Source organism: Elephas maximus, chromosome 3 (assembly GCF_024166365.1).
Source record: "Elephas maximus indicus isolate mEleMax1 chromosome 3, mEleMax1 primary haplotype, whole genome shotgun sequence".
In the NCBI taxonomy this organism is placed as follows: domain Eukaryota; kingdom Metazoa; phylum Chordata; class Mammalia; order Proboscidea; family Elephantidae; genus Elephas; species Elephas maximus.
Genome location: NC_064821.1, coordinates 51866521 through 51890622, shown reverse-complemented (window position 1 = coordinate 51890622; position 24102 = coordinate 51866521). Strand labels below are relative to the sequence as shown.

Below are 24102 nucleotides of genomic sequence, written 5' to 3'. Positions count from 1 at the left end.
GCTGGCACAGACCCCACACAGATCCGAGAGGGTGTTTCCTCACGCTTCTTCTTTCTCCACTGGCAAAGACTTTGGCAAGAGGAGCCAGGGGAAGTCTTTCAGTATTGTTGGAAGTGGGAAGGAGGGGCAGCTGGGTCTCCCTCAGGGCTGGGGTTCCTGGCATCTCCCAGCCTTGGGGGCAGGAAGGAATCTTCCCACCAGATCTGAGGTCTGAAGAATTCTTCCCTTCTTCGCAGGTGGAGAGCTCTAGGTTCCAGTCCTGGCTGGCCACGAACAGGCTCCTTGGCTTGGGAGCCGAGGGCCAGAGCACTGGGTCCCCCCCGTTTCCTGCCATAAGAGCGGGCTCTGGGGAGGGGGGTGCAGAGGGGCTTCTGTTGAGTTTCAGAGGCTGTGTTGCGGGGGGGCCTCAGGGAGAGAAGAGAGAAGCCCTGCCACCCCTAGCTTCAGACAAAGCGGGCCTGAGAGAGGGTCCATGGTCAGGGCCCAGCTTGGTGCCACAACAGGGGATGTCCCCAGAAGCCACCAAAGCCACCATCAGGTACCCAGTCACAGAGGGCTCCAACCTCATGCCACCCTCACCAACCACAGGCATAATCCCGTGGGGCCTGGACTTCCCCTTACAACTCCCTGCTCAGCCAGCCGCTGGCCAGGGGGAGAGCCCTGATCACAGCCTTGGCTTGTTGACTTGTTCATGCCTCCCCTTCCTGTCAGCGGAGCCAGAACTTCAAGAAAACAAGCGAGGAGAATGTCCTCACTGCATTTGCTCTTAGCAACGGTCCCCAAAGGAGCTGGGAGATCTTCGAATCAAATTACTGAGGAATCCCTGGTGGCGCAATGGTTAAGAGCTACAGCTGCTAACCAAAAGGTCGGTAGTTCAAATCCACCAGGTGCTCCTTGGAAACCCTATGGGGCAGTTCTACTCTGTCCTATAGGGTCACTAGGAGTCAGAATCGACTCAGTGGCAACAGGTTTTTTTTTTTTTTTTTTTCTAGTTCCAGTTTTCTATTTATCTCCCTGGGGAGACGTGTGAGCAAGAATGAACTCAGAGGGCAGGCCACCCACCTGAGGCACCACTCCGTTCAAGGAAGTTGATCTTGGGGCAGGGAAGGGGGCTGAGCAGGAAGAGTTGATGGCAACTGTGATGCCTTATCATTTGTTTGCTCTTCTAGGGTCAGCCCATGGGCCAGCCTCTGCGTGTCTGATCTCATTTAACTCTGAGTATAATCATCATTTTGTCATTGTTGCTAGCTGTCATTGAGTCTGCCCCCGACTCATGGCGACTCTACGTGTATCAGAATGAAACGCTAGCCGGTCCTGCACCATCCCCATGATCAGTTGCAGATCAGACCATTGTGATTCATAGCATTTTCACTGACTTTCAGAACCAGATCGCCAGACCTTTCTTCCTAGTCCATCTTAGTCTGGAAGCTGTGCTGAAACGTGTTCTGCGTCATGGCAACCCGTGAGGTGCACTGGGGTAGAATCAAACCCAGGTCTTCCAGATGGAAGGTGAGAATTCTACCACTGAACAACCACCGCCTCATCACCGTTTTACAGAAGAGGAAATTTAGCTACAGAGGGGTTAAATGACTCAATCAAGGACTTATCCATGGCAAAGCTGGGGGGTCTGACCTTGTCTCTTTGAATCCACGCTCTGTGCCTTCCCCAAGATTAGGCTTCCAACGTGTCTTCCAACTTGGGCTGAAACACTCAGAGCAGTCCTAGCACCGAGGCTGGAGGAGAGCAGGAATGTTCTTTGGGCCAGGATGCGGTAAATTCTTAGAACATCAGAATGCCACATTTAAAAGGCACGTGGGAAAATAATTCTGGACTCTCCAGGGTTTTCGGTTTTCTGGGCCAGGCACATTCACCTCCATGAGGACAGAGAAGCAGAAGTTGCCTGGCCACTCAACCCCTCCAGGGAGAAGCAAATTTGGCAGCCTCCCTCCGAGAGCTCTGGCAATCAGGGGCCAAGGAATGCTTCTGTTCTCTGGAAAGTTAAAAAGGTCTGGTGGAAGGCAAGATAGTATTGATTTGTTTCCACACACACCCCGTTTGCAGGCCCAAGGACGGCAGCCCCCGGCTGCTAACAAATGTTGGAAGTTCCCAGGGGGGAGAGGTCATCTTCCCAGGAGACTGCAGACTCCTCTGGGAAGCTGGTGCTGAACCAGAGCTCCAGGGTCTACCTGAGACATTGGGCAGCACTATGTACTGAGAACCAAGAATAGCTATGACAGCTATGGCTCTGCTCCCAGCAGCATATCCCTGGGACACAGTCCGTTTAGGTCCCAGAGATGTCCCAGGCCTCTGTCTTCCCGAGACCTGGGGGCTCATTCACTCATTCCATTCATCCCATGTTTATTTAATCCACATCTAACATATGCCATGTGCTGTACCAGACCCTGGGGATAGGCTGAGGATGGAGAACACTTGGTCTCTGCTCTCAGGAATCTTACAGTTGATTGTAACAAAGGCTGTGAAAGGCTGAGCAGAGGGGACTGCAGGACCTGGGACTCAGGGCCCCTTAGCCAGTTCTGTGACATCGGGGAGGCCTCCTGGGGAGTGCACATGAAAGCTGAGGCCTAGGGATGAGTTCAGGAAGGGAGCTTTGGAGAGAGGGAACAACTTGGATGGAGACCAGAAGCCAGAGGGAACCTGGCAGGTTTAGGAACCCAAATAAAACTCTGCAGGGCTGAAGCCCCGCCTGTGAGGGGTGCTTGAGGTAAGAGATGTGGGACAGGGAAGTGGTGGCCTGACCATGCTCTGGCTTTCCTCACAGCACTCATCACCACCTGGCTTGCTTCATCCCGTCACCCCTAGTAATGTGGGAGATCCTCAGGGCAGGCTTCCATGGTTGTCGGTCTGGTCCATCTGCAGAGCCTAGGGCAGCACGTGGCACATAAGAGGAGCTCAATATACATGTACTGGATGAGTGGATGGATGGATGGTGATGGATGGTGGATGGATGGACAAGTGGATGGGTAGGTTGCTGGATGAAGGGAGGGTGGATGGATGGATGGTAGATGGATGGATGTCACAGAGTTGGGCTTTATCTGGAGAGCATTCACTGAATCCCATATATCAGTTTGGTCCTACACAAACAGCATTTCACATTGCCCAACCTTACACAAACAAAGGATGGGAGAAAAACGGGGCACTTACAAATCCAGGAGAGAAGATCCAGACTCTCTCCAAACCTTGCCTGAGGCACTGCCTGGCCCTGTTTCCCCACCTAACCCTGGTGGGGATCTAGATCACCCATGGTAACAAAGGGCGTGGAGGGGCCGCCAGCCCCAAGGACTTCAAGAGATACCCTCTATCCGTGGACTCGAGTTTCAGGGAGCAGGAAAAGGGGCACTCTCTCACTTCCCCCATTGCCCACAGCTTCAGCCCCATCCACAGGGGACAGGCTGAGACCCCCAATTCTCTCCCTGAGATGGCTTTTTCACTTTGACTTTGCCCCTGTCTTAAGGAACCCCCGTTTCCACCCATACCCACCTTGGTAAGAACATATACTCAGAAGTTGGGGAGCTGTGGAAAAAGGTACCCTCAAGGTGCTGGAGCCACATCCCACACCCAGGTGGTCAGAAATGTCTCTCCCAGGTGTTATGGATTGAATGGTGTCTGCCCAAAATATGTGTTGTAATTCCTAACCCTTATACTTGTAGATGTAATCCCATTTGGAAATAAGACCTGCTGCCAACCTACCCCCCAGACATGTGTCCTTGGGACCATATACACATTTGAACATGAAAACCTTTAGAGGGCATGTATACTTGCCAGGTGGCACCAGGCAACACCATTCCCAGTCACCTAACCTACCTGGCAACGGAAGGCAGTTGAGGTTGGAATCCTAGATAAAGTGAGGGAAGATTTTAGGAAAGACCAATAGCTAGAAAAGGACATCATGGTTGGTAGAAGGTCAGTGAAAACGAGGGAAACTCTCCGTGAGATGGACTGACACAAAAGCCGCAACAATGGACTCAAACATACCAATGATCCTGAAGATGGTGTAGAACCAGGAGACGTTTTGTTCTGTTATACATGGGTGGATTGACCGGCAAGCAAAGCACGGACAGAGTTACTTGTGCTTCCTTACTAATCTGTAGTGCACAATTTCACCTGTTTTTGTGCACTACAGATTAGTAAGCACAAGAAAACCCACTTGTTATTGGGTAATACGCTCCTGGTTATACATAAATTCGCCCGAGTTGGAGCTGACTCTGTAGCAACTAACATAAGCCTTTCCCCAGAGGCAACCTGAATTCCGACTTCTAGCCTCCTAAACTGTGAGAAAATAAATTTGTTAAAGCCACCCACTTGTGGTATTTGTTATAGCAGCATTAGATAACTCAGACACCCCCAGGTAAGGGAAGGGTGGGCTGAGAGAACAGGTGTCTTCTGGGCATGCAGATAACAGCAGGGCAGACCCAGCACACGCAGGAAGGAGGAGCTGCAGAGAGCTCCGAACTTTATTTACAGAACTTTATTTACAAACATATAACAGAATCCCCTCACACACCCACATACCCCTGAGCTTTCCCATTCCCAGGAAGCAGACAGGCCTGGGTCCACCCACCCTACCCGACCAAGGAGGGTGGGGCCCAAGTCCACTTCCAGCCAAGACTGGGCAGAGGCTTTTCCCTCGTTGGCTCCCCCTTCCCAGAAGGGAGAGGCTGGGGGGATGCCAGGAGGATGCCTCCTCCAAGTGGTCAGTCCTCACTGCTTCTGCCATGGAGTACGGGGCCGGGTGACCTGGGGTTCTAACCAGATCGGGGTGGGGGGTGGAGCCCGCGTTGGCAGTGCCTGGATGGTGAATGGGAAGGGCAGCATCAGAGGTCTCCCCAGGGCCAGCCTCACCCCTCTGTCCCCCCCGGATCTGGGTCAGGGTCACCTTCCTGGGATAGGGTGAGGTGGGTGGGACAGCCAGAAGGAATGGGTGGAGCCTTGAGGGATGCCTCAAGCACTGTCTTGGGTTGGGCCCAGGAGGGGTAGGGCCCTGCAGAGAAACACTTCCAGGCCCTGGACTCCCCACCTCAGCACTTCCCCCAAGGGCAGTCTATGGTTCCCAGCCCTGCTCCAAGGTACCTGTCCCTCCCCAGGGCACCCAGGGCTAGGGACATGGCCCAGACCATACCAGGAGGGTGGGGCTAGTGGCAGACAGCTTCTGATGCTGGGCCTCGGAGGAGACACAGGACCAGAGGTCCAGGTTCCTGGGTGCTGAGCTTTTCTCTGGCTTGGGAGGGATGATATCCCAGCCCAGTAGGCAATGCTATGGAGAACGAGGGGTTAAACACACCTGGGGCAGGGCAGAGGCTGACAGGGCACATACCTTAGGATGGGACTGTCTCCCCCATCAGGTGGGAGGCACCCCCTGAGCAGAAACAGCCTCCTCACTCAGACTCACAGTTCTCCCAAGGAAGGGCTGTCTTTCCTCTCAGACTGAGGCACCTCCAGGGCAGACGCCTGGGTCCACCCACTGGGTTACCCCAGCCTCAGTTTCCTAACCCTGCAAGCGTCCCACCCTTGGTGCTCCCAGCCCCAAGCTGGGAGGAGGGAGGACACTGACAGGAACTGGGCACTTACTTCTTTCATGCTGGGCTCCACCCTATGCACCTGAGACATGTTAATTTCCTGATCGGGCCAACCTCACCCACTATTCCAACGGTGTTATGTAGAAGAGTAAACTGATTTTCCTTTTCTCCTCCCAACCCAGCTCCCCAGCCCAATCAGCACGGCTGGGGGCTCTGACCACCCCCTACCCAGGGGACACAGAAAAGGGCATGTATAGGAAGGTGCTATGGAAATAGAAAGAGCCAGATTCAAACCCCAGCTCTTGCACCTGCCACTGGCTGACCTTGGACAAGTCCCTGCCCCTCTTTGCCTCAGTCTCCCCATCTGGAAAATGGGGATAATAGCAGTACCTGCCTTCTTGGTTGCTGAGGGACTCAGTGAGAAAAACCTAGGATGGTGCACATGGCACACAGAAGAGCTCAGTAAGTGGACCCATTCTCCTTATCCCAACATGGGACAGACTCATCCTGGAGGGCATGGGCACCCTGCCTCCCAGCCTGGGCCTCTAAAGACTTGGGTTCCCGCCCTCCCCCAGCCCAGCCTCACTGTGCGGCCTTGGGAAGGTCCCTGACCCTCACTGGGCCTCAGGATCCAGCTGGTGACCTAGGTCAGATGGTGATGGCACCTCCCGCCATGCTCACCCGGGGCAGGGCCAGTGTGTCAGAGGCATCGAAGCTCTTACGCCGGTGGATGCGATAGCGGTGTGGGGGCTCCAGGACTGACAGTGGGATGCTCACCCTGGGTGAGGGGCACGGTGGGCATCAATGCAGGCATCTCCGGCCACTGTGGGTCACAGCCCCAGGTGCCATCCTCCCCTCCCCAAATCTGGGAGGACGCAGTGGGAGGAGATGCAGAGCCTCCCCCCACTCAGGTGCTGTGCCACTTGTAGCTGGCCCGCAGGTGTCCCACTGGCCCTGGTCACTCACCTGACCTGCGCTGGCTCTGCCAGGGTCTCAGGGCCCCGCTGGCCCCGCTGTGTCCTGCACAGGCGGCAGGGGGTGCCGGGATCCGCGGGCACCAGAAACAGGCGCCGGTTGACACGGTAACAGTACACACCTGTGAGACCCATGAGACGCCACACCCTGACTAGAGCCCTCAGGTCCCTGGATCCCCTTTTGCCCCAACCACATGGGCCCCGGCAACCCCTCTGGGCTCATGGTCTACCCCCAGGGCATACACATACACGTATGCTCACATGTGAAAACAGTGAGCATGTGACAAACATGCATACACACACATACACACACCCTGGCATCTTTACAGGTACAAACACAAAGCATGTTCTTACAGTCACCTTCGTGGACATACATACACATGCATATATTTAAAATTACACACCTATACAGTGTATACACACGTGTATTCATATGAATACATGAATACACCTCTCACCCAGATGTATGTACACACTCACATTCATGGTCTTCATCCACGTCGCTGCTCTCACAGAAGCGGAGGAACTGGGGTCTGTAGGGGTGAAAGGGGTGAGCGGGCCAGGCCCGGGAGTCCCCAAGCCACCCTGGCCCACTCCTCACCCATCCTGCTCACTCAGGGTCGCTGGAGATGCACTCCTCCTTGTTCGCTTCCCGGAAGTTCTGTAGCTCCGAGAAGAAGGCCTCGGACTTGCCGGTGACAGGAGAGGTGCTGTCCAGAGACCCTGGTAGGGTAGAACATAGGGGGAGCTGAGGGACAGGCGGGGGTCTGTGGTGTGGCCACCGGCCAAGGCTTAGGGATGCTCAGCCCTAGCATCCCGTTCTCCTGCATAGGGCCCCCACCATGCCTCACACTGACCTGGAGGTGACCTCCACTCACTGTGACTGTTTTCACTGAGTCGGTGTCTGCCTATCCTGATGCTATTTAACCGTCCATTCAAAAAATATTTACAGAGCCCCTACTGTGTGCCTGAGTTCCACGTGCTAGAGAAACACCCGTAAACTAGACAAAGCCCCTGCCCTCATGAAGCCTACATTCTAATACAGTGGGACAGATGAACTAAGGACCAAAGAACTCCGTGACACAACATAGATGGTGATGCCTGCTGGGAAGTTAGAGAGCAGGGTCAGGGAGCCGAGAGAGGCAGGGCAGGGGTGGCCAGTGATAGCCTCTCTGAGGAACCAACACCTGAGCAGAGACCTGATGAAACAAGGGAGCCGCATGAACACCCCAAGGAGAACATCAATGGCAGACAGCATAGTGAGTACAAAGGCACTGCTTGATATGGGTGAGGAGCAGCAAGGAGGTGGAAACAGCTGGCAGAGAGTGAGAGGTGAGGGCTGAGGAGATGAGGTCAGGGAACCCTGGAGGGTTCTGGGCCAAAGAGTGACACAATGAGAGTGCCCATGTTTTTGTTTTTTATAAACAAATGCTTTATTTGAACCACTTTTTTTGACAGCTAAAGGAAACCCTGGCGGCGTAGTGGTTAAGTGCTACAGCTCCTAACCAAAGGGATGGCAGTTTGAATCTGCCAGGTGCTCCTTGGAAACTCTATGGGGCAGTTCTACTCTGCCCTATAGGGTCGTCATGAGTCGGAATCGACTCGACGGCACTGCGTTTGGTCTTTCGGTTAAAGCTAGAGGGCTTGCCTGCTAACCAAAAGGTTGGCAGTTCAGATGTACCAGCCACTCCTTGGAAAACCTAAGGGACAATTCCACTCCGTCCCGTAAGGTCACCACGAGTCAGAACTGACTCAAGGGCAACAGGTTTGGTTTGATTTTACCAGCTAAATTATTTGTTTTCTTTGCTTCAAAGAATGCTGATTTCACTTTGTGGTGGGAATTTTTTTTTTTTTTTTTTTGCCTAGGGTGTTAGGAAAGACAAAAATTTTTACAAATATTTATATAGGCCAGTTATCCTTTGTATCTTCTGAGCTTCCACTGAGTTTCCTACCGGCCAACGTCTAGGTAGCCATTAGAAATATTTTGGCGAAATGTGTGGAGAATTGGGACAGATAAGATGCTTTCAAAACTATTGATATGCCACAAATTTTAATATCAGGACTTTTCTCTGTAAGAAAGTTTAGGAAAAAAGTGGTGTTTCTGAAAACTTCACCTTTTTTCCTTTTACTCTCCAGAACTCTTCTTTTATCTCCATTGCCTAGGCACAAACTATAACTTTCAGCCTGACCTAGATGCCTTCAACTTTGATCAAAGTCCTCCTGACTAGCTTCGCGGGGACTCCTAGGGGCAAACATCCTTTTAATTTGGCATTTTCTCTTCTTTCCAAGTTCAGCCCTTGGCCTCCTCCTTCCTTACCCAGGGATGGGAACTGGGAGACTCGAGAGCCACTCCTGTTAATGAAAGAAATTGCAGAGTACCCATGTATTTTTACAGGATTCCTCCTCTAGCTGCTGCACCGTAAGGGAAAACAAGGGGACCAGTGAGGAGGCTGCTGCAGGCGTCCTGGTGGAAAGAAGTAGCTGATTCTAGAAGTATTTTGAAGGTAGGGCTAACTGAATTTGCTAATGGACTGGACGAGGACTATGTTAAAGGAGAGACTCAAGGTCGATCCTAAGGTTATGGCCTGACCTATCAGGTACACAGAGCTGCCATATACAGAGACAGGAGAGAATGACGGAGGAGCAGGTGGGATGGAAATCAGGACCTTGACTTTGGACATAAGATTAATATAAGACATCTGTTGGGTGATGTGGAGTCCCTGGGTGGTACAATTAACGTGCCTGGCTGCTAACTGAAGGGTGGGCAGTTTGAGTCCACCCAGAGGTGTCTCAGAAGGAAGCCCTGCTGATCTACTTCTGAAAAATCACAGCCCCTGAAAACACTATGGAGCACAGTTCTACTCTGACACACATGGGGTAGCCACGAGTTGGAATCAACTCAACGGCAACCGGTAGGTTACTGGGCAACAGAGAGAAGACAGTCAAACACGTTAAGTCTAGAATTAAGAGGAGAGGTGTGGCTAGAGATAAAAGTAGGGAAGCACAGAGAGCGTGGAAAGCTAGTGCAGTGGGTGGGATCACAGAAGGAGGGAAGGCAGACAGAGAAGAGCCCAGGGCCTTCAGGGAAGTCAGGACAGGGAAGGGGGTCCCGAAGAGACTGGGAAGGAGCAGCCAGCGAGATAGTGGAGACCCAGGGAGTGTCCCACCCTGGAAGTTGAGAGAAGAGTTTTGGGGAGGAGAGGGACCTGTGTCACATGTTGCTCATGGGCCAAGGGGTGGACTGAGACATGAGCCCAGGGGCTGGCAACACAGAGGTCAGTGACAGCTTGGACAAAGGCAGCACCAGGGGAATGTCGGGGCTAAAGCCTGATTTAGGAAAAAGGGGGGGGGGGCGGAATTAGACAGCCCTTTTGAGGAGTTTCATTATAAAGAAATGGATCAATAAGCAATATCATGATAAACAGAAAATACTGAAGTTGTCAAGGATTTCATTTTGCTTGGGTCCACAATCAACATCCATGGAAGCAGAACTCAAGAAATCAAAGGACATACTGCACTGGGCAAATCTGCTGCAAAAGACCCCTTTAAAGCGTTAAAAAGCAAAGATGTCACTTTGAGGACTAAGGTGCGCCTGACCCGAGCCATGATATTTTCAATGGCCTCATATGCATGCAAAAGCTGGACAATGAATAAGGAAGGCCAAAGAAGAACTGATGCCTTTGAATTATGGTGTTTGCGAAGAATACTGAATGTACTGTGGACTGCCAGAAGAACAAACAAATTTGTCTTGGAAGAAGTACAGGCGGAATGCCCCTTAGAAGTGAGAATGGCTAGTCTTCATCTCACTTAATTTGGGCATGTTGTCAGCAGAGACCAGTCCCTGGAGAAGGACACCACGCTTGGTAAAGCAGAGAGTCAGTGAAAAAGAGGAAGATCCTCAGTGAGATGGACTGACACAGTGGCTGCAACAATGAGCTCAAACAAAGCAATGATTGCGAGGATGGCACAGGACCAGGCAGTGTTTCATTCTGTTGTACACGGGGTCACTATGAGTCAGAACCAACTCAACAGAGCCTAACAACAAAATCATGAAGAAAAGCAGAGATTGGTTGTAACTAGAAGCAAATGTAGGATCAAGGGAGAAGTTTTTCATCCAGACGGGAAATCACACGCTGCAGCTTTGCCCCTCACTAGACATGCAGTTGTCATTTACAGAGGCAGGAAAGGCAGAATGAGGAGCAGGTGAGGTGGAAATCAGGATCTTGATTTTGTACGAGAATATGACTGACACCTAATGGGTGATATGTGGGGACAGTTGTGGTTCAGTGGTAGAATTTTCATCTTTCAAGCAGGAGACCCAGGTTTGATTCCCAGCCAATGCCCCTCATGAGTAGCCATCACCCATGTGTCAGGGAAGGCTTGCACATTGCTGTGACGCTGAACAGGTTTCAGCAGATCTTTCAAGGTAAGATGGACTAGGAAGAAAGGCCTGACAATCTACTTCCGAAAATCAGCCAATGAAAACCTGTAGATCACAACAGTCTGATATACAGTCAATCACGTACATTGGACGGGACCTGGCAGTGTTTTGTTCCATGCTTTTTGCTTTCATTAAACAAATTTAGCATTATAGTCTGCAAATTATCAATTCTTTGCATTAGTCTCAAGTCCACAGGAGAAATTTCCTCTTCTTCATGTTTTGCTTTTGATTGGTCCTTCTTCTCTTGTGATTTTACTGTTTTGTTGAACTTGGACCATCTGATTTCCATGTTTAAAAATTTGTTCTGGCTGCTGTGTTGAAAATGGATTGTAATGGGGGCAAAAGAGGCCAGAAAGAGACCAGCCAAGAGGCCACTGAAGTTGCTCAGGGGTAGTAAAATTTAAAGAGATGATCTAGGTACACAGCTTTGCATAATGCCTGGCATGTAAGTACTCAAAAATACAGTGGCTCTGACTCACTCAGTCATTCAACAAACATTAGGTGAGCACCGCCGCTGTGCCCATCACTAAGAGAACAGACACGGTGCAGAAGATGCTTATCGAGGAGGGCAGCACAGACAGACAGCAGCAGCACTTTATTTGGACATGTTATCAGGAGGGACCACTCCCTCGAGAAGGACATCATGTTTGGTAAAGTATGAGGGTCAGTGAAAAAGAGGAAGACCCTCAGTTAGATGGATTGACACAGTGGCTCCAACAATGAGCTCAAACATAACAACTATTGTGAGGATGGCGCAGGACCAGGCAGTGTTTTGTTCTATCTTACACAGGGTCACTATGGGTCAGAACCAGCTCAACAGAACCTAACAACAACATCATGAAAAAAGCAGAGACTGGCCGTAACTAGAAGCAAATGTAGGATCAAGGGAGACATTTTCCATCCAGATGGGAAATCACAGACTGCAGCTTTGCTCAGGCAGGTTCACTGGCAAGCTGGGCCCCCACCTCCCACTCCCAGGAAACCATGGACATGGAGGCGGGCCACACCTGCAATCCAGTCGTAGCCCAGGTACGGCCTTAGGCGCCAGTTCCACTCGGGCACTGCAGGCTCCTTGCTGAAGGTCACTCTGGGCTGAGGAGGGAGGCAGAGGAGAAAAAGGGCTAGGCCAGCAGGTCTGGCCCAAAGGAGGCCCCACCTTGGGGAAAGAAAAAGGGCTGTATCTCATCTTATACCCTGACATAGGCCCCAGAGCTCAGTCAAGGGCTCAGGAGCTGCAATATACAGTTTGACCTCCACTCTGTGTGACCTGGAATAAGTCTGACCTCTGCACCTCATTCTTCCCATCTGTAAAATAGGGCTCATCACCTTCTTCCCAAAGTTCTGTCTGAGAAACTAATGGCCACCACTCATCAAGGACCTAGGCTAACTCACATATAACTCACATGGCATCTCCTGGAAGCCTCACACCCTGCAAAGGAGACTGCCCATGAGCATGTCTGTCAGATGGGGAAACTGAGGCTAGAAGAAGATCCCAACAATGGATGACATGCCACCCCAGTTACCTTGGATGGCTTGCTTTGTCGAGGAGTCAGGATGGATCTTAGGGCCTCCCGAGGCCCTGGACTGCCCAGCTCTGCTGAAAGCTCTGAATCATTCAAGTCCAAGGTGACCAACAAAGGTGCTGAGCGGGGCCTTGGAGGGCCCAAGGACTCCTGGCGTTGGCACTTGTGGGGTGGGAGAGAGACTGCCAGGGAGCTTGTCCTGCCAGGCCAAGCCAGATCACAGGTGCCATCTTGGTGGGCGCTCGGTGGGGAGGAGGCCCTCGAGGCCATTGAGGTCATCTCCCGTAACGATGGTGTCTCTGCATCGTGGCTGCTGCTGGAGTCCCGGCTTGACTGGAGAAGAGGGGCCAGGTCACCCAGGGAGTGGTCTGGCCCCAGGCCATCCAGAGCTGGCCTGAATTAGGCATGAAGGCCTTGGTCCTCATCACTGATCTGGCCTCAGCAGTGTCCTATGTCAGTCTCTTCTCTTGCTGGGCCTCAGTTTTCCCAACAGTAAAATGGACACATTGTACCAGAAGACCCTGGGCACCTGCATTCTGGCCTGAGGTTAGGCAGACCCTGCCTATACCCACCTTGGAGGCTGCCTCAGCCACAGACCGCCGCACAGCATCCTGTCCGGCCCACAGCTGCCTCAGCAGCTCCAAGTTGAGCTTTCGCAGCTGCACCAGGTCCTCAGTCTCCATCATCTTGGGTGTTTCATCGAGCTTCTCACAGAGGTATTACTGGCTCCTGGGCTGAGAGATGCCCTCAGGCCTGGGTTCCAAGCCCAGTTCTTCCACCTGAAGTCAAGACAGCACGATATGGGGTGAGTAGGGTGTCTTTCAGCCAGAGGCCTGGGTTCAAATCCCTGCTCTGATACTCGCTGTGTGGCTTCAGGCAAGTTATTTAGCCTCTCTATGCCTCAGAGAGGTTTACACATCTGCCAAACAGAGATGATAATAGTATCTATCTCATAAGGTTGTTCTAAGGATTAAACTCCCAAGTACAGTGCCTGGCACACAGTAAGCATTGAATTGTTGTCGTTTTTAGTTGTTTTCAAGTCATCTCCAACTCATGGAGACCTCACGTGTGCAGAGTGGACCTGCTCCATAGGGTTTTCAAGGCTGTGACTTTTCAGAAGCAGACCGCCAGGCCTGTCTTCCGAGGCGCCTCTGGGTGGGTTCAAACCACCAACCTTCTGGCAAGTAAAAAAAATCAAAAACCAAATCCGTTGCTGTCAAGTCGATTCTGACTCATAGCAAACCTATAGGACAGAGTAGAACTGCACCATAGGGTTTCCAAGGAGTGGCTGGTGGATTCGAACTGCTGACCTTTTGGTTAGCAACTGTAGCTCTTAACTAGGCAAGTACTCGAGTGCTTAGCCATTTGTACCACCCAGGGACCACATATTCAATAAACATCTATTATTATTAGAGAAAACTGTTCAGGGTGTGTTTCCTTACCCACCAACAGAGAATAATCCTCCCCTGACAGCCTTAACTACGAAATCAGACTAGCTTAATTTGTAGAAACCACCGCCTGTCAGTTTGTCACACTGTGGTGGCTTACATGTTGCTATGATGCTGGGAACTGTGCCACCGGTATTTCAAATACCAGCAGGATCACCCGTAACAGACAGGTTTCAGAGGACCTTCCAGACTAAGACAGCCTAGGCTCTATTTCTAAAAATTAGCTCGTGAAAATCTTATGGATCACAACAGAACACTGCCCAACTTGCTTCCTTTGGATACATCATCAGGTGGGATGAACTGCTGGAGGTGTACATCATGTTTAGTAAAGTAGAGAGACAGCCAGGGAGAAGACCCTTGGTGAGATGGACTGACACAACAGCTCAGTGACAGACTCAAACATGCCAGCAATTGGGAGGATGATGCAGGACCACGCAATGTTTTGTTCTGCTTCCATAAGGTCACCATGAGTCAGAGTCAATTTACGGCAGCTATCTAACTGTAGGAAACAAATGCACATGTAAAGCATTATAATTCCTGAATCCAACAGAAATCAGGCTCCTGGGGACTCTTCCCTCCTTCTTAACCTTTTTTTTTTTTAACAGATGAAGTGACCAAGGTTCAGAGAAGTTAATCTATCAGCCCCAAGTCACACAGTGAGCAGCAAAGTCAGAATTCAAACCCAAATCTGGCTCCAGGTCCACGGTCTGCCAGGTGGCAGTGTAGGGAGGTACTTGGGAAGCCTTCTACTCCCAGCCTTTGGCCACCCAAGGATGCAAGATCAAGAAGGGAATGCTCTGGAAAGGATTTCTGCAGACTGGGGAAGGGGCTTCCCACTTCTCCCTCTCACAGCTCCAGACTCAGACTCTTCCAACCAGAAAATGTCTCCCCCAGTGCGCACCATGCCATTTTAATACTGCGCCGGGTCAGGCATCCTGCTCTCAGGGACCCTGCCCCCGAACACTCCCACCTACACTCCCCCCCCCACCCCCGGGCGCACTGCAAGGGCTGGGGCAGAGAAGTCAGATGTGCACGGAAACGCCCCTCTAACGTACACAGGCCCCGCAGGGAAGGGAGTCAGTGGAGGGGCAGACACCGGGGCAAGCCGCCTGGTCCTCAGGGCTGGGAGTCCCTGCCCCCACGTTTAAAACGATGGAGCTACGCTGGGCCGTACCCCTATGGTCCGAGGGCCTTCGTTTTCGCAGGATGTTAAAGAGAGTCGCCTGCGCAGCCCTCCTCCCGGTTCGGCCGCGTCAGGAAAGTTACAAGCAGCGCCAATTCAACAGAAAATGATGTTCAAAAGAGAAACTGGGGGAAGAAAAGTCAAAGAGAAAGCGCTCGCGGACGCAGAGGCACGACCCCAGGTAAGGGGGCGGTCCCCCGAACCTCCCGGTACTCACGTGGGACTCACAGCCGAGGCCCGCTCCCTCACTCACCGCCCGGAAACACCAAACTGCGCAGCCGTGGCAGCCCCTGCTGCAATGCGTTCTCCCCGCCCCGCCCGTCCCCAGCCGGGGGCGGGGCCCGCGCCGGCAGTCCTGATTGGACAAATGCGAGTCTCTCCGCCAAGCGTTACTCGGCGTTCTGAAGAGGCAGTTTCAATCTTCGGGCGAGGCCAAGAGCCACGGCCAAGAGCCGATTGGTCAACTTCCAAGGCCGGTACTGGCGGCAGATTTTCGAAATGGGGCGGGTCCCGGAGGGGGCACTCCGATTGGTCAGGCGCGAGGCCGCGAGCTACTTCGCGTTCTGCAGCTGTAGTTTCAGTCTAGCGGCGTAGGAGGCCAGGCCTGGGCTTGGTACCGGTCTTGGGTCGCAAGCTGTGTCATTCGCCGGGGCAGAGTCGTAGGTGGCAGTTGGCAACCCGTTCTTTCATACATAGTACACTCATCCATTCGTATTTATCGAGTGTGTACTCTGTGCCCCCAATGCATTCATTCTTTAAACATATATATCGGGCGCCTGCTTTGTGTCAGGAGGCACTGTACTAGGCACTGGGAAGCAGAAAAAAAACAAGAAGAGTCCCTGCCTGGGGGATGGGGAAAGGCAGTGGAAAATATGAACACAAATACCTATAATCCAGACTGTAAAATATGAGCAGACATATACTGAGTGCTACTATGTCCCAGGTATTTGTGCTAGATGCTTTTCGAATGCCAATGCATTCTAGCCTCAAATAAGCTCCAAGATGGGTATTATTGTCCCCATTTTATAAAGGAAAACAAAACCAAGGCTACTAGAGATGAAGTTAGTTGCCCAGAAACCCACAGCCAATAAATGCCAGAGAGAACTAATTACACCTCAATTTAAAAAAAATTTTTTTAATTAAAAATAATGGTACATGCAGTCTTTAAGATCTGCTCCTATCATCACTCTCTGCCCCTAGGCCAATAAACAGGGTCAGGTCTCCCTGCCCTGTCCAAGCACAGAAGTAAAGCCTTGCTTACACATCAAAGAAATTGCAAGACCTGGCTAATATGTCAATAAAAAACAGAGAGATATGTGTGGGAATACATCTTGAAAGTATTGGGTTTGGGGGTGGCAAACCTAAATCTGAATGGGGGAGAATTATTGCCATGGGCCTTCACCCGTGATTTGGGATCCAATCTTCTGATAAGGGCGCCTGGAGCTGGCTGTGACAGTCTGTTGAGATGGCCCCCTGCAATCTGGACATGGTGGTGGTTTACAGCAAATGAAGTAAAGATACCAGAATTTCCCTAGCATAGTATTGAAGGAAGAGGTCGGAAGTCTCAAGGTGGTAGGTGCAGCGAGTGCACTAAAAAAGGCATGAGGCAGGCTAACCCTACTTTTATGACTAACTGCATGAGAAGGATCAGCATGAATCCAGTGCTCAGCTGGGAATAGATCGTGGCCTCACCTTCCCACATCTCCATACCTAGTCGCCAGCCACTTCTGTGGCAACTCTCTCTGACCCTAACCACCCAGAGTTAGATCAGACCTCATCCCCAGGCACCCTGAGGCTAGGTAATCAGAGTAGACTCAGGAGTCTGCCCAACTCCCTGCATGTCAGACCTGCCTGTCTTTCTCTCTCTCATCCCCTGGGACTAAGTCACAAGCTAGAAAGAGTCTGTCCTTCACTGACTGTCCTTGCAGCCTTTCTCTGTCACCCAGCCACCTGGAGCTTGGTCTACACAAATCAACTCTGTACGGCTAACCCCTACTGACTCATTATCCCTGTGGGTTCATTAATTCTCTGTAATGGCTCACCAAATTCAGAGACTATTATTTACGTTTCACCATTTATTACAGTCAGAAAGGATAGAAGCGAAGCAATGCATCTGACAAGGCTAGGTCTGGAGAAGTCCTGGCACCAGGAGGCTTCCATTGTCCTCAGGGACGTGCTGTACCCTCTCCCATGCACAGATGTTTCCACCAAGCCAGGAAGCCCCAAGGAGAGAAGCTCCAAGGTCCAGGGTCCCCCCTAATCATTAGGATCTCAATGAATATGCATAACTGGGGCCTGAATGCAGTTATGATCAATCCAAGCAATTAATACACATGACTGCATCATGCTCCCGCCCTTCCTGAAGTTGGTTTGCCAGGTATGGGGCCTGTGTAGCCCCTACTTATTTATACATATTTAAGTATACCAAACCAAAAAACTCATTGCCGTCGAGTTGTTTAAGACTCAGTGATCCTATAGGATAGAGTAGAACTGTCCCATAGGGTTTCCAAGGCTGTAAATCTTTATGGACGCAAACTGCCACATCTTTCTTCTGCAGAGCAGCTGGTGGGTTCAAACCACCAACCTTTTGGTTAGCAGCCGAGTGCTTAACCACTGAGTCACCACAGCTTCTTATATTTAAGAATAGCCTGGCTATGTTAGAAAGAAAGAAAGAGCACCTTAATTGCTCAGGGTATTTTCAAAAACCAAATCATATACAAAAAGCCAAATACATACCGAATCATTGTTGTTGTTAGGTGCCATCAAGTTGGTTCCAACTCATAGCGACCCTATGCACAACAGAAGGAAACACTGCCGGGTCCTGAGCCATCCTTACAATCCTTGTTATGCTTGAGCTCATTGTTGCAGCCACTGTGTCAATCCACCTCATTGAGGGTCTTCCTCTTTTCCACTGACCCTGTACTCTGTCAAGCATGATGTCCTTCTCCAGGGACTGATCCCTCCTGACAACATGTCCAAAGTATGTAAGATGCAGTCTCGCCATCCTTGCCTCTAAGGAGCATTCTGGCTGTACTTCTTCTAAGACAGATTTGTTGGTTCTTTTGGCAGTCCTTGGTGTATTCAATATTCTTCGCCGACACCACAATTCAAAGGCGTCAATTCTTCTTCAGTCTTCCTTATTCATTGTCCAGCTTTCACATGCATATGATGCAATTGAAAATACCATGGCTTGGGTCAGGCGCACCTTAGTCTTCAAGTCTTTGCTCTTCAACACTTTAAAGAGGTCCTTTGCAGCAGATTTACCCAGTGCAATGCGTCTTTTGATTTCTTGACTGCTGCTTCCATGGCTGTTGACTGTGGATCCAAGTAAAATGAAATCCTTGACAACTTCAATCTTTTCTCCGTTTATCATGACGTTGCTCATTGGTCCAGTTGTGAGGATTTTTGTTTTCCTTATGTTGAGGTGCAATCCATACTGAAGGCTGTGGTCTTTGATCTTCATTAGTAACTGCTTCAAGTCCTCTTCACTTTCAGCAAGCAAGGTTGTGTCATCTGCATAACGTAGGTTGTTAATGAGTCTTCCTCCAATCCTGATGCCCCGTTCTTCTTCATATAGTCCAGCTTCTCATATTATTTGTTCAGCATACAGACTGAATAGGTATGGTGAAACAATACAACCCTGATGCACACCTTTCCTGACTTTAAACCAATCAGTATCCCCTTGTTCTGTCCGAACGACTGCCTCTTGATCTATGTAAAGGTTCCTCATAAGTAGAATTAAGTGCTCTAGAATTTCCATTCTTCTCAGTGTTATCCATAGTTTATTATGATCCACACAGTCTAATGCCTTTGCATAGTCAGTAAAACACAGGTAAACATCCTTCTGGTATTCTCTGCTTTCAGCCAGGATCCATCTGACATCAGCAATGATATCCCTGGTTCCACGTCCTCTTCTGAAACCGGCCTGAATTTCTGTCGATATACTGCTGCAGCCATTTCTGAATGATCTTCAGCAAAATTTTGCTTGCGTGTGATATTAACGATATTGTTCTATAATTTCCACATTTGGTTGGATCACCTTTCTTGGGAATAGGCATACCAAGTTCTACCAAATACAAAAGGCCAAATCATGTTCTTTGTCCCACAGTAGGAATATATGAATAGTTTACCATGTTTTCCTTCACCCAAAGGACATTCTCTTCACTAAGGCAATAAGAAATGTATCATCAAGGGGAGGTGGACTGGCATCTTTGAGAAGTTCAGTGGTGGCTGCTCTGTTCACTGATGAGGAGAGATGCTGTCATGGAACTGGGCTCCCTCAGATCAGTGGGGATGATAGGATTCTGGTATGGCAGAGGCATAACTGTCAGAGGCAAGACAGATCATAATAGACAGCAGGGGTGGAGCAGCAGAAAGAGTCCCTAGACCCATGGGATCTGTGACAATGGCCATTAAATCATGATGTTCCTAGGAGTCACATAGATGAACAGTCAACTAAGATGTTCCTCAACTTGAATAATTAAAAAATTGAGAACTGGCTAGCCAAAAGTTGACTTCTGCTGCAGCAGTGGAAAATGATGGTCCCTCATCTCCTTCCCATATATGTTCAAGTCATTTCTCAGATTCTGAGCTCACTGATTGAAGGGAAGGCCATGCCAGATGTGGAATCTTTACTGGAGCAGAACCACATAGCCTCTGGTACTTGGTGTGCAGTTATTATTACTCTGTGTAATATGCTCTTTTCAATTGCCATCGGTAGGGAGGAACAAAAGCAGTTTCCATTCACACAGTGGGGACAGCAGTAGACATTCTGTCCTGCCCCAGAACTATGTATACTCTCTTTCATAATACAGTATAGTCAGTCCATAGGGACTTTGATATTATGCATAAATACTGATGTCCCTACTAAATCTATGGCATCAAGCTACTTGGACTTAGTGAGTAGAATGTGACTAGCACCCTAGATGCTCCTAGGAAGCCACATGTGTCAGATGGCAGTAAATAAATCCCACCATTTTTAGCCCAGTGTCTCGAGCATACTGGAACATCCCTCTAAGGTGAAAGACAGATTATGGCACCTCCCCTCTCCACCTACTAAGAAAAAGGAACAATGCTTGGAGGGTCTCTTTGGTTCTGAAGGTAATATATGTTACCCTTGGAATACTCTCACAATCCTATTTTGGGTAACTTGGAAAGCTGCTAGTTTTGAATGGAGCCCAGAGCAAGCAAGGGCTCTATAGAAAGCCAGGCTGGGATGTAAGCTGGTGCTACAAGTATTCATGGTAGATAAGGAGGCTGTATTAAGTCTCTGGAAAGTCTCTAAAGTAGAGGTTCAACACAGACCCTGAGGGTTCTGGAGAAAGGCCAAACATTCTGTTGCACAGAGCTAATCTGTTTAAAAAAACAGCTCTTGCTTTATTCTTAAATGTAGAACCTGAAGGATAAGGATGTTATATTTCTACTTTGGTTTTGAATGATCAGATAAGTCTTACTTACCCAGTCTTAATAGTGTACCATTTAATGCATTAAATGTCTACATTATTTACATGCATGAAAAATTCAATAAATTTTAATACGAAACCCAGCTCCTGGCCTGCTGCTGTGCCTAGTACAGGCTGAGCACCTCACCATAGGACACTGAATAACTGAATGGGGTATTATCAAAGTTACCAAGATATAAGTTCAGGCTAGGCACAAGTATCTTAAAAAGTTAAACACAGTCATATGACTCAGCAATTCCAGCCCTAGATATATCCCAGGAGAAATGAAAACGTATGTCCACACAAAGACTTGTACACACATTCTCCTGGCAGCATTATTCATAATAGCAAAAAAATAAATAAATAAAAAGGAAGCAATCCAGGTGTCCATCAATGGGTAAATGATAAACAAAATGTGACATATGGCATATCCATACAATGGAATGCTATTTGACAATAAAAAGGAAGAGAGTACTTACACATGCTACAACATGTAAACCTCATAAGCATTATGCTAAGTGAAAGAAACCAGACACAAAAGACCACAGATTATATGATCCAATTATATGAAATTTCCAGAAAAGGCAAAGCTATTGAGACAGAAAATAGATTAGTGATTCCCTGGAGTGGGGTTGGAACAGTGAGTTACTGCAAATGGGAACGAGGGGTCTTTTGGGGGTGATAAAAACGTTCTAAAATTGGATTGTGGTGATGGCTGTATAACTGTAAACTTACTAAAACAACTGAATGACCACATTTTGTGCTATGGAAATTACACAGTAGCATTTTTAAAAAGTTAAACATACACCTACTATATGATCTGGTCATTCTACTCCTAGGCATTTATCTCAAAGAAAAATAAATATATGCCCATATAACCAAAAGGTTGGCAGTTCGAATCCACCAGCCACTCCTTGGAAACCCTATGGGGCAGTTCCACTCTGTCCTATAAGGTCGCTGTCAGTCGGAATCAACTCGACAGCAACAGGTATGAAGACTTGTACGTAAACAAAGCAGCTTTATTGTAAATCCAAATGTCCACCAAGAGGTGTATGGATAAACAAACTACCGTATATCCATGTAATGAAATACCACTCAGAAATGAATAAACTTTTGAAATACAACAACATGAATTCATCTCTAAATAATTATGCTGAGTCCAAAAAAAAAAAACAACAGTACAAGCTATATGATTGCATCTATGTAAAACTTAAAAAAATGGAAACTAATCTGGAGTGACAGAAAGCAAATCAATGGTTGCTTGGAGATGAGATGAGTGGGAGGAAGGATCATAAAGGGGCACTAGGAAACGTTTTCACTGGCTAATGCTTTTCAGAAGTAGACTGCCGGGTCCTTCTTCCTAGACTGTCTTTGGACGCTCAGCTGAAACCTGTCCTCCATGGGTGACCCTGCTGGTATCTGAATACCAGTGGCATAGCTTCCAGCATCACAGCAACATGCAAGCCCCCACAGTACAACAAACTGACAGACACTGCGTCTTACATACTTTGGACATGTTGTCAGGAGGGATCAGTCCCTGGAGAAGGATATCATGCTTGGCAGAGTACAGGGTCAGCGGAAAAGAGGAAGACCCTCAACAAGGTGGAGTAACACAGTGGCTGCAACAGTGAGCTCAAGCATAACAAGGATTGTAAGGATGGCTCAGGACCGGGCAGTGTTTCGTTCTGTTGTGCATGGGGTCGCTATGAGTCGGAACCGACTTGACAGCACCTAACAATTTTTTTTTTTAACAACAGCAGGGTGATATGTTCATCGTATCTTGATTGCGGTGATGGTTTCACAAGTATATATATATATATGTGTGTGTGTTGAAACATCAAATTTACACTATAAATGTGCAGTTTATTGTATGTCAATTATATCTCAAAAAAATTTAATGAAGTAAAACAAACAAATAAGCAAGAACTTGGCCCTAGTTGGGTGCAGTACATGTGCGCTAGCTGAAAACGGACTGCTGCCACAATACAAGCCCTCTGAGGAGTGGCCAGAAGGCGAGAATGAAGGTTAATTTTCCAGTGGATGGAGCTTCAAGCTGTACACTCAGTCAGCCATTCATACCAGTACACCCATTGCCACTGAGTCATCAACTCTGATTCATGGCAGCCCCTTGTGTGTCAGAGTACAACTGTGTTCCATAGGGTTTTCAATGGCTGATTTTTTGGAGGTAGATCACTGGGCCTTTTTTCTGAAGTGCCTTTAGGTGGACTTGAACCTCCAGCCTTCTGGTTAGCAGCCAAGCATGTTAACCATTTGCACCATCCCATCCATTCATAAGGAGGAATAAAAGATCTGAGGAGTAGATATACACGCCCTCCTGGGCACTGGCAAACAACTCGGCTGGCTAGTCAAGAGTCCTGGAGAAGTTTGGAAGATTGGGAGATCATGGCAATCTGGGGAAAAGGCATGATAAGGAACCAATGATTAACCAATAGGAGGGGCACAAGGATATCAATCTTTGTCCACCAGCGAGTGCTCACTGCAGGGGAGGCAGTCACAAACCAGGCGGAGAGGATGACGTGGCCAGCAGACATCAGCCAGCCTCTGTCTGCAGCTAGGCTAATGTCACTCCTGCCACTGTTGGATGCCTGATCTGCTGAAAGCACCACCCACCAAGAGACCAGCCAGCCACTTGGCAGCAGATAGATTACATCCCACCCGCTTCTGCCCTGGTTAGGGTAGCAATTTGTACTTACTGGAATTGGCACTACTCCATATATGGGTTTGCCAGACCTGCTCACAGGGCATTCACCCGCACCACCATCTGAGTGTTTTAGGTTGCTTGCTCTAGCGACATGGATCCCACATAACATTGCCTTACACCAAGGGACTCTTTTTATGGCAAAGACAAGTGGAACGATGGGTATCTGACTAAAGAATCCACTGATCCTACCAGGGACCTCAACACCCAGTGGAACAGCTGGTAAATGCTTAGCTTTGGGACCACACTCTGCAGCTCTGTTCTCCAGGGAGCTGACATCTGCCCCTGTGTCCCTTGTGGCAAGAGTACCTGGGTACAGGAAGCAAAGGGTAGAATTTGAGGCCTCTTTTTTTTTTTTTCTCACAATTACTCCCAGTGAACCATTTGTGGAATTTGTGTTTCCTGTCCCTGCAAATATCAGCTCTGCCAGGTTGCAGGTTCTAGTTCCTGAGAACTTCTGCCGGGGGACACAGTAGGGTCCCAGGGTCCCAAGAAGTTGAAGATGTGACCATCATCTGGTCTTTGGGCCCCTCCTGCTAGTGGACCAGCAGGCAAAAAGAGTTACTGTATTGACAGGGGTGATGCATTCTGACGACCATAAGGAGTTGGGGCTGCTGCCACACAATGGGGCAGGGCTTTGTCTAGAACCCCCTGGGGGTGTCTCTTGGGGTGTCCAATCTGATAACAGTAAACAGCACATGCAGTAAGCACAGTCCCACAAGGGCAAGGCATCTAAGGGCTCAGACCGCATGGGGTGACAATCTGGTTCACCCAGTGGGTAAACAAAGCCAGCTGCAGGCTTGGACAAGGATAAATTTAAAATGGGGGTGATGAGGGCC

The 24102-nt window shown here is 49.3% G+C and overlaps 1 protein-coding gene across 3 annotated transcripts; it reads right to left on the bottom strand.

Moving 5' to 3' along the window:
- Positions 1-4455: 4455 nt before the first annotated feature.
- On the bottom strand, positions 4456-15407 carry MIIP (migration and invasion inhibitory protein). Of its 3 annotated transcripts, XM_049877949.1 has the most exons (11): positions 15321-15407; positions 15095-15228; positions 13045-13251; positions 12473-12805; positions 11957-12041; positions 7123-7231; positions 6989-7041; positions 6501-6630; positions 6216-6312; positions 5138-5272; positions 4456-4806 (listed from the first exon to the last, which is right to left on the bottom strand). In XM_049877949.1, exons 3-11 carry the CDS (start codon positions 13156-13158, stop codon positions 4720-4722), a joined length of 1143 nt encoding a protein of 380 aa, XP_049733906.1. In that variant the 5' UTR covers positions 13159-13251; positions 15095-15228; positions 15321-15407; the 3' UTR covers positions 4456-4719. The 3 variants fall into 3 exon arrangements, with proteins under 3 accessions (XP_049733906.1, XP_049733905.1, XP_049733907.1); XM_049877948.1 differs by lacking the exon at positions 15095-15228 and having other exon boundaries at positions 15321-15391; XM_049877950.1 differs by lacking the exons at positions 5138-5272; positions 15321-15407 and having other exon boundaries at positions 4457-4806; positions 15095-15222.
- Between the last annotated feature and the right edge of the window lie 8695 nt (positions 15408-24102).